At 37.7% G+C, this 11407-nt stretch overlaps 1 protein-coding gene across 1 annotated transcript in view; it reads left to right on the forward strand.

Annotated features, from left to right (window-relative positions):
* The window catches only part of KLF3 (KLF transcription factor 3), a 41167-nt gene extending 30355 nt beyond the window's left edge, over positions 1–10812 (forward strand). The window contains exons 3-6 of the mRNA XM_063457870.1: positions 5856–6333; positions 6962–7103; positions 9079–9239; positions 9988–10812. Coding sequence (XP_063313940.1) covers positions 5856–6333; positions 6962–7103; positions 9079–9239; positions 9988–10169 — 963 coding nt within the window. The 3' untranslated portion in view covers positions 10170–10812. The remainder of the gene's footprint in view (positions 1–5855; positions 6334–6961; positions 7104–9078; positions 9240–9987) is intronic.
* Positions 10813–11407: the final 595 nt, after the last annotated feature.

Below are 11407 nucleotides of genomic sequence, written 5' to 3' on the forward strand. Positions count from 1 at the left end.
CTATGGCCCTGGGAGTGGCCGACAGCTACTCCCAGACATGGTTTGTCTTCTGTAGTACAAATGCACAGACAGCCATCCATAATGGAAGGAGCCAGTCTGTAAATACTCCTAATGCCTCCTTTTTATTTTTGGAAGGGGCGACAGACTCATCCTTCTGACTTGCTTTGCAAAAGGTTTGTGGAAGACTACAAATTGCCCCTTAAAAAGAGAAGTACGCAAAAAATCAGTCCGGATTAGGGTTTCCAACGTGCTATAGCCAAATAGTCCGGCGTCTCACCAGCCGGATGCAATTGTCCCTAAGGCAGGATGTGAACACTCAGGGCTCCCCCATTTAAAAACTCGGTAATTGTTTTTGCAGGTCATGAATGGAAAAAGGTTATTCCCCGGAGAGCAATAAATGTGATTCATAAGATGGTTATAAAGTTCCTTTAATTCTGTAAAGTTTCTGCGTAGCTCATATTTCTCCAGCTTCCTTGACTGTGTAATATTTAAACTATGGCATTTCCATCATCACATGGAATCAATGTGTGTTTTGCTGCTTGCACAGCCCCCAATGAGATCAGATGTTTAGTAGGAATTAGAACCAGTCTAATTGTCTGCACATGTTGCTTTGTATTCCAGTTGTAAATGTGTGTTAAGTGTGACATTTATAGGATTGTCTCAAACCATGATTACGTTATCTCCCAGCTAACAAGTTGCCAACTCTGCTTAACCCTTTAATCTCTAGAGGGGTGCTTGGTGTATTGATTGACCCTCAGGGGGTTGTTCAATCCATTGCTAAGCCGTTCGCTGGCAGCCCTTTCAGATGGTTTTAATTGTTAATTGTCATGAAGCAGAATAATAGGGTAGCTGTCTTAGACATAAAAGTATTTAACAATGATGCAGGTCCCCAAAAGCAGGGTTCTGCTGTCACACCTTAGAATATACACTTTATAAAATTAGCAGGTTGTATTGTTTTATCAAAGTCAGTATTTAGCTAATTAATTTTATTTATTTAAACATTTCTTCCTTCAAATCATGACATGCTTGTTCTTTCTAGTTAAGCATATATATATACATCCAGAGATATTTTTAATTGTGTGCTGAGGGTAAGTTACACCCCCAGCACCCATAAAATAGGTCAGTTCTGTGCATAATTTGCGTCTGTCGTCAGAGCGAAAGAGCCTGCAAGGGAGAAGAAGTACTTGACTCTCCTGTCTTTCACACAGAGGGAAGCCCTACCTCCTCCTAATCAGATTAATATTTTTAATTAATACCACCTCCCTCCCGCCCCATGCACTCCCCCTCCCCGTTCCCGGCTCCAAGTGTGCTCTTGCTCTCTGAGCCTTTTAAGTCCTCCAATTAAAGGATTCTCAATGAGGAGCTTTTGATTGGACCTCGGCACAGCCCCCGTGACATCACATGGGGCTGCCCTGAGCAGCAACAGGAAGCTTGCCCGGTGCTAGATTCAAGTAAGTTAAACATATTTTAGAATTCTCCTTTATTTTTGAAAGGACATATAAAAGGGATAATAATTTCATCTACAAATGCAATGGGTAGATACAATGTCTACAGTGCTCGCCTTTTAAAAGAAAACTAGATAAAGATGTATATTGTTGAAATGTTGCACTGCGTTTCTGGGTTGTAATAAAAGGGATATCATAACAAATTTGAGGAATACTGGACATTGTCTTTATTTTTGAGTATTGTTCTGACGTGGTAAAACCGGAGTCCTGTGCACCCTTGGCTAACAGTGGTCTTCCCATTCAACTGTTTATCATTTCAAATGGTCAAAGCTGTTGCAACCGTGTGAGCTCTAATTATCAAACACATTGTGTAGTTCTGAAATATCCTCCTCTGCTTTCTTCTCAAATCTAACTGGTAGAACTGCCAGGAGACTAATCATATGTGTTGTAGCATAAAGGATTTACTGCCTTGAAGTTTCCTGTAAAGTTTTGTGAATCCAGGATGTCTAAGGTGTGTGGACTGAGGCCTTAGACCAACATGGAAATCACATTCCTCCCAATACATTAGTATGTAGACATGCTCTCAACTACTGTAACACGAGAAGGAAGGCAAAGCTGTCTAGGTCCAAAGAGAAAGGAAGGCTCTTTCATTTGGCATAAGCCACAGAACCTCCACTCGGTTAGCCTGTGCCAGCTGCTTATCATGACATCATTTTTCCTTGGAGCTGCACAAGCATTTTTTCGGTTTACATTATGAAACAACTTCTGTAAAATAACCACCAGAATTCTGCTTGTATGAAGTCATCTTCTTTGGCCCTTCGGGAATTAATTTCCTCAAAGAACATGTACAGCATGTTAAATAACAATTAAAAGGAGCGAGAGTTAGATCTTTTAGATTTAATCCTTCTCAATTCGCATCTGGTTTATTTAAGTACCGTAGCTATCGTCATAATATTTGCCACATGGGTAGTGGTTTATTTAACAATAAAGTTTCCTATGGAAATATGAATACAATGTGGTGAAATTATATTATAAGGTGTTGAAAGTGATGGAGAAAAAAAAATAATTTACTGGAGCAATTTTTTCTAAAACCCATGGAAGATTATATTATGTACCATTTAATATGCTTTCTTATTTCGGGTGAAGTTTTTTTGGAGGGCAAGATAAATTACGATAAAATAATTTTAGTTGTGACAAACATTATGTAACTGGTAATAATTTGTTTTAAAGTTAATTATGAATCGCATAATTCATGTATAAATGAGGGAGAGAGAGCAACTGCATGAAGTCCATTGGTTGAATATGAAAAACGAGACCTTGATACGCTTTTGCCCCCTCCAGATATGAGTCTTACGTGTTATAAGCATGGTTTATCACTTTTGTAAACATTGCTGTAAAAAAGGGAAATATTAGCTCTACAATATGTATTCCTTCACATTCTTCAATTGTTACCAGATGCGATCAGATGCCAGGAATGTCTTCTGTTTTCTCGGCTGAGATCGTCAAAATTAATTATCTCAGCCAATCCAATGCTTTCCCATTGGGAGACAATTGCGCATGTGTGGCAAAATGCTGCGCTAATCGGCATCTCCTGACAGTGATGCATTGAATCAGTTGTAACTCTGAGGAACGTGTAGAGTGTGGAGACACTGAACGTCAGTGCTGCACATCAGAGTGACTGTCACTACAGATGTTCCTTGGCAGAAATGTAAACAGTGCCTTTTCTCAGAAAAGGCAGTGTTTACATTAAAAAGTCCTGCAGGGACAGGCTGTAGACAACTCCTAAATGACAGAGAATTGAGCAGTGAGAGTGCAGGGGCATGATCTATACACCAAAACAACTACATTAAGCTATAGTTGTTCTGGTGATTATAGTTCCCCTTTAAGGCGCAGGATTTAAGGTTACTCCATAAATAACCATACTTTATGTAGAGTAGTTCAAGAAGAAATATTGCTCTTTAACTATTCTTACTCATCCAGTTGCAGTGTCTTATCTACTTGTAGTGAATTGAAATTCAAATGGCAAAATGCAGGCAAAAATAATTGATATCAACATTGTCTTGCTAAGTTATAGGCAAAGCTTGGTTATTTAAGCATAAATTATGCATTTCTATTTTCAGTTTTCTAAAACTGCTATATGTTCTCCTTCATCTTATAGCAACAATTGGCATTACTACTACGACCATTTCTGATGGTAGGCATTTCACATTTTTTGGGAGAGCAGCAGCTAGCTCAACTTTACAGAGGCCCTGCTGCTAACCTTTCACTTGCTTTTGTCCTTTTTTCACAGCCGTAGAAGTTCAGTTTGGTAATAATTAAAAGGAAAATGATATGCAGAGAAAACAGTTTTTTTGTACTTTGTGTTTTTTCACGGGAACTCTCTGCCAAGGGTAACGGAGGTGTGGGGTCAGCACTATTATTTAAAGACTTGTTCCAGTGCCTACTAAAATGCATATTCCAAGTTTACTTTGAATGGAAAACCAGATTTCCTCGAATCAGCTATATTTTTATAGTCCCTTTTGAAGCAAATGGTGAACTTTAAAAAAAAAAAAAAATTATATTATTTAATCATGAAGTCACCGTCTTCCCCTTTTGCCAAGTGCAAAAAAAAAAAAAGCGGACGAATGGCACCATAAAGAAACATGAGAGGGATACCGGTCCAACATGGTAAAATGTGTGTGTGTGGGGGATGAAGGGGGTCGTGCTAATACAGAAGATGAACATTCTAATGAAATAAAGAGTATTTCCACCTCGATACATTCGGGCTGATGCAGTAATTGCTTTATTACGGGATGAAATCTAGTCGTATAAAACCTGATGCCAAAAGCCACACCATGGATTTTGGCAGTCGTTTGGATTTGCAGAACATATTCTTCTGTTTTTTTTTTCTGAATAGACTTGCTTTGCTTGGCCAGGCGTAGAACACTTGCAATGTCTGCCATCTGTTCTCCCTATCACTCTGTCATTGCCACCATTGCTTCGGATAACAGAACTATAACTAATCACGACACTCTGGATTAGTACAGTGTGGTACTGCAAGGAAAAGTGATTACATTGCGTCTTTATTGCCACTGTGTTCATGTCCTTGTTAGACTAGTAGCAAGGGGTGGTGATGATTATTATATGACTTTGGATCACACCCTGGGCTGAGAGGCCACCTCATTACTGGAAGCTGCTGTGTCCCCACCCTCAGGTTAGGAGGATACTTTTGGAAATGGGAGGAAAAGTCATCATGGTGTATCTTGGCAGAGTAAACACTGAACTTGCAACATCTCGGAAAATAAAGGCAGTCGTGTAAATTATTAGCCTTGCTCAGTAAAAACACAATAAAATGTTTCTTCGCAGCTTCCACTTGGCTGGCTGAAATTGCAGATTAATATGTTTAACTAAGAGGAAATATGTGCTTGTTAGAATAGATCTTATGAACTAATTTGTGGACCATAGACCCTATTTGCACATAAAACCTTTGTGCATTTTCCTTTTTTCTTTTGTCAGTGCTAACAAAAAATATTATGTAACTGTGTTTTGTACAAACCTATGTTACCAATGCTTTAGTTTTCCTGTCCCCAGATATCTAGTGCCCTAAAAAAATAAAATGTTTACTAACTTTTTTCCTGCTGTTCTAAAAAAAAAAACTACAATGTTTTACATTGCAAGGACCGGACTACTGCACCCAGAATATTTTTGGTGGTCCTTTAAGTCTAGTCCACTCTAGTTATGATGTTTTGTTGGCTGTAAATGCATTAGCCTAGATTAAAAGGTGAGATAGGACAGGAACGGTGCCCAACTGGCAGTCAAAAGATCCAGAATCTTGGTAATTGTTTAGCGAACGCCAGAAGTGTCCAAATGTACATATCATGCTTTTTTAGAACTTTGATGCTCTGCTAGACTTAAGGCTAGCAAACAATCAAGGGAGTTGTAATGCTGCAGCAGCTGGGATTAACCTTTGGTCATCTTTGAGGTAAACAGTTGTATTTGCTAGAATGTTGAGATTAGATTAGAAGTGTCACTAGCAGGAAAGTGGTGAATCATTCTTTGGTTGGAGCAATCTGGAAACCTGCAGAATGTTTCTGATGATTCCATAGGTTTCCATAATGAATGCTTCACTTTTAGAATGTTGCGCAACATTTCTCTTATTTATGACAACTTTCATAATGGTGTTTTGACCAGTCTAAAGAAAATAAAAGAAGAAGGTAACAAATGGAGCTGCCCTCTTTCTGAAATTGTATGCATAGAAAGCCGTATATATAAAGAAGATTGAAGTGGAAAATGCTTTGCATATCTTCTCTACTCTCTTAATGTATACACTTGTTTTATAGATTTGGGTTTCACAGTTTACACATTGTTCACTGTTTGAATCTTAACACATTTCAGTGCTGCATTGAATTCTTTTTTTTCTTCCTTCCATAGTCCTATCAACACAGCTACATGGAGCCAAACAAATACAGCGTCATATATCCCACATCGGGCATCCTGCACAATAAATTTTACCATAGCCCAGAAGCACTGTCTGGTTTTCAACTAGAACCGGTTGACCTTACAACAAACAAAAGGAACTCTCCTCCTTCCAATGGAAGTTCACCGTCTCCTGTGAAATACCAATCTCCAAAAAAAGGAGGATCCCCTGGACTATATATGCCTTCACCTAGCCCTCCTATGAAAAAGTTAACCCCATCACCACCTCTTGTGCCTCCGTTTCCAATGCCATTGACAATTAACCACCCCATGATCTCAGCTTTTTCACGACATTCGTACAGCAATCCCGGACTTTTACCTCTCCTCGTGCAGCCTGTTCCCTTTATGTACTCTCCACACCTTCAGCAACAAATTATGGTGTCCTCTCTCCCCATCCTAACAGATGACATGGATAGTCCAAGCAATAAACACAGTGAGTATATGAATCATAGTTTATGGGAAAGCCAAATGCATTCACTCAGAATACATACTGCTATACTGCTCATTGCTAGAAGCACAATAATATACTAATATATTTAATCTATCATATGGCCACATATAAGAATTCAGCCATGGCTGACAAAATAACTGGGGAAGAGACAATACCCTACCCCATAACTCTAGATGACTAAACTGAATCATGGTATAGATACAAATTCAAACCGTGTAGCTAGACACAAATTCAAACCATGTCATCTTTAAAATTGCACTCTTCCTAGGTAAACAACCTTTTATTAATATGTATGGTATTCTGTGAGGATCTAGACAAATATTCTAGTTTATTTATTCCAGAGCCTGTAAGAAAATTACACCACCAAAAAACAATAACAAAATATTAACCAGGACTGAAACATCACATGTATTTATTTGTCGATTGTTTTGTGATTTTATTTATTAATATTATTATTATTATTATTATTATTATTATCTATTGTGATTGTATTTCTTTTTTTTTTTTTTTTTACCTCGTCTTAAATTTGATCTCTTATCTGTACGGTTGATTGTTGGCAACTAGAAAATTGCAACCAATTTATTTTGTTCTGTTTTATTTTATTGCCTAGTGCCTGTAACAGAATCATACGAGAAATCACAACTAATAAAAACAATAAAAATCGAACCAGGGTTGGAACAACAAATGCCTGATATGTACCCAGAACAGATGTCCCCCGTTGTCAGTACAACTCCGCAAGGAATGCTGCATGAGTAAGTTCTAATGTTCTAGCTACTTTCATAATCAGCAGAGGTCAACATGTAAGCCAGGACATCTTCAACTGGTTCTCCGTGAGCTTTTTAAATAGGGTATCCACAAGTGGGTTAATATTAAACCCATAATTTCCATAAATACCCCTTCTAGACATTGGTGTCCCTAAATCTTTTGTCTACTGATGTTCTACATGAACTGGATTTAAACATACAGACTTTTAAAGTAAGCCATATTTTCTGGTGATAATAGTCTTGGTAGAAAACAATATGAATCACTACCTAGCCAGTATGTTAATATTCAACATTTTGTCTATTGTTGCTATTAATAAACTTGGAATGTAGACTGTTGGAGTTATTCACTAAATTGAGAATTCAACGTGATTTTTGAATTTAAGGGGAAAAGTAGCCGAACAAAGTCAGTTATGCTTTCAGTTACTCTGGCTTTGGAAGTAAAAAATCATTTTAAATTCTCATTTAGTAAATAACCCTGTCTGGCTGAATTTACAGAGTCTGACACCGTTAAATTACCATGAATCACCTCTCTTTTTATATATATTTTTTATCTTGATATACAAGAGTCGCTTTAAAAAAAAAACCATCTATTGTGGAAAGGACAATACATTCAAAAGGAGCAGCTATGGGAGGGGCAGTTGTTTTAACGGGAAATAGGTGATAATGAAATTGAGGGTTGTGAGTCCCTGGAGAAAATACAATCAGTGTATATTATCGACACAAAGATTTTGTTTTTGAGTGTGTGTGTGTGTGTGTGTGTTTCTTTTTTTGTTAAATATAAACAGGCAGAATACTAATGTGGCTATGAGCTGTAATGTTCTGTATCACTAAACACAAAAAATAAAAATAAAAAATCAAATTATGGGACCAGTTCATCCAATCTGAGGTGTGGCAATATGTTGTGAATGAGAGGAGCCAATTTTAAGATTTCCTGTGGGTGTGGCGCCCATGCCTAGCCCTACTTTTAGGAATTGACGTCAGTCACAGTATTGAGACCGCGCCCTCCCGTTGGCATCAAACAGGAAATTCATAATTACTTTGACAAGGAGTGACTGTAGTAATAATGCCTGAGGTTTGTCTCCCTGAGTATGAAGACTGCATTGCTCCAGTATGTCAGCCCAGGAAAAAGCTGTTTCTAATTATGTCTTCTTGAGGAAGCAGAGTCTGTAAACATCACAGAATGTTAACTGAAACTCTATAGGGTTTCGCAATCTTTAAAATGCCTGCGTGGGAAAGGAGGCTCTGTCCTTTTAATTATTTTTTAAAAAAATAATAAACTCTCGAAGATAATTCCAAGCATTTTTTTGGAAGCAAACTTTAAAGTGTGTTTATTTTTCTCCAAATAATTTGTCTGAGCCAGCCTGGATAATTCAAGAAAATAAGTGAGGTAATATTAAAAGCGGAATGAGGATATTGGGGGGAGTGAAAACCTGAAAAGCAGAAAAAATAAAATTCTTTCCAACTTACCACTTTAAGAGTGTTTTTTTTATTTTTTATTTGAAGTATAGCCCAACAACATCTATTGGACAACATTGCCTAGGAGTACCTGTGGGTTATTTACTAAACAGTGATGTGCGGTGAATTGAAAATCGTCAAGTTGGAATACCGCTTATTTGAAGAATTGTGCAAATAATCTGTAATTTCACAGTTCAGAGTTTAGTAAATATGATTGTAGGAGTTCTGAAATGGAGGCAGTAACTTCTACTTTGGATATATAAATGTGGTCCCTGTTTGGTGAGGTGTACTGTTTACGATGTCTAGATCGCAACTTTAACGGTGTGGTGTAAAAAATGCTAAACATTGTAACCTATATCTCTGCGTAACAAGGTATACAGTCTAATGTTGAAATAGCCAATTGGTAAAATGAAGGAAAAAAGAACATGATATTTTGCATAACATGCATGTTTTACTAATGCAGTTAATAAATGAAGATCGTAACCAATTTAACCCTTTGTCTTCACAGAAATCACCCGTCTGTCATTGTACACCCAGGGAAGAGACCTTTACCCGTGGAATCTCCAGAAACACAGAGAAAGAGGAGGATCCACAGATGTGACTATGACGGTTGCAACAAAGTTTACACCAAAAGCTCACATTTAAAGGCACACAGGAGGACACACACAGGTACACATTGCCTTTAAATATGTTGGATAAAATGTCACACAATAGAAAAGAGCAGCCTGTCATTCCCATGTCAGTGGGCTACGTGCATTCAGAGAGGTGCAAAAGACAAGTGGAAGGGCTGCTTTAATACTTTAGTAACTGCATACTTTTCAGTACTTAAAACTGGACAATTCTCAAAATTCCAAGGGAGAGCATTTGCCAAGCCTCTGTTTTCATTTGGACTTTGTGAGCCTGAGTGTGGACCACATTTCATGCAAAATCACATATTTGTGAAGTGGTCGAATCAGTGCTCATTTGAAATCTGAGAAAGCGTGTAAAAACATTGCAGGCTTCAACAGAAAATACACAACAGCAGGCAAAGTTGTAAAGAACACACATCCATACACCTACATCTAAAGAAGGGGAAAGAAAATGCTATAGTATGAAAATTGAGATGTAGAATATATGAGAGAGGTGACAGACTCACACAAAGAGCTACTCTGAGGTTTATGTAGACAATTTAGGCAGTATAATCCAATGGCATATAGATGGTAGAGGTTCTAATTTGTAGCCCATCACCACATTTGAGCCTTAGCTTGTTGTTTGGCCCATATAGTGCAATGCTGTTGTTTTTTCTATTTTGTTCTTTCACAGGACATTGCCATTTTTACATGTATGTTTGTTTTTGTTTTTCTGTTTTTCTTTCTGCTTGCATAAAGAAAAATGGTTCTTTTACGTCCTAATGTGATCTTCCTGCTCATTCCTGCAGGGGAAAAGCCTTATCAGTGTACTTGGGAAGGATGCACCTGGAAGTTTGCCCGTTCTGACGAACTTACTCGGCATTTCCGTAAACACACTGGAATCAAGCCATTTCAGTGCCCGGACTGTGACCGAAGCTTTTCACGCTCAGACCACCTCGCTCTTCACAGAAAGAGACACATGCTTGTCTGAATGATCCTATTGCCCTTTTTGTACTTAAAAAAAAAAAAAAGAAAAGAAAATCTGGATTCAGCTGGTCTGAATCCAAAGTATAAAATTCCACATGGTCAGTATGTGATGTTCTCAAACAGCTCGTTGTACTTAGCACGGGTCAGACCTTAGAATGTGAACATTCTCTTTTAGAGACGGAGCAGCCCCTCCTGCCCGCAGTACACCTCAGGAAATCAACAAATGGACAGTTGTGCTACATCACGTGTACTTCCAAGCCATATATCTATACTTTAATAACTTATAAAATATATTTAATTATCAACACGATGCCTAATCTGCTTCATCTTGCCACATTGCTCACTTTTGTTAGCGCTAAGACTTATTATTTTGTGCCCACAATTAAAGAATACATTTCTTAAAATAGTGAATTTAATTGGTGTAAGGATGTATGTGCAGATGTCTGAACAAAGAAAAAAGAAAACTTTTGACAGCAAAGATCTTTAATTGGTTACCCTTTTAGGGCTGGATTGGTGTGCAATAAATATCCTACTCCCATGACTGCTGGCTGACACAGGGTTCAAAGTGGATGCAATGCCATTTTATAAAGAGTTGTTAGGATGTATAGACCTGTATAGCACATTGCATTAAAGTGTTCACCTAAGGACTTGTATTATTATTATTTTTTTCATAAAAAGTGAACTTTTATCAAATACATGAAACAATTAAAAAAAAACTTATTTTATTACAAACTAAAATGTAACTGAATTTTTTTTTTTACTTTTAAATGTTTACTGATTTTAAAAAAATCACGTTCCATACACAAACTATTAAAACTAACAAAGAAAGCATGCAATACCATATTTTAACAAAAGCAGAGCACAGCTATCAGTCACATACATGGTTACCGCTGCTTATGCCATCTACATCAGTGGTTCCCAAACCAGTCCTACTGGCCCACCAAGAATCCAGGATTTATGTTCCAATGGAGATACTGACAATACCTGGACTGTTGGTGGGACAAAACCTGGACTACTGGAGGACTGTTTTTTGGAGCAAGGAAAAAAAATACTGTAGAATGAAAGGAGGGTAAAAGGGGGTTATTTCCCTGAACCCTCACCTGCTAAAGGAAGACTCCAAGCACCATAACAATTTTATTCCATTGTAGTGGCTATGGTCCCAACAGTGCCCTGGTTCCTCGTTGGCATAATGTCATTTTAGCATGGTTTAATTTGGATGCCCACACTGCTTCCAGTGTTCTC

The sequence above is a fragment of the Pelobates fuscus genome, chromosome 6, assembly GCF_036172605.1.
Source record: "Pelobates fuscus isolate aPelFus1 chromosome 6, aPelFus1.pri, whole genome shotgun sequence".
Taxonomy (NCBI): Eukaryota; Metazoa; Chordata; class Amphibia; order Anura; family Pelobatidae; genus Pelobates; species Pelobates fuscus.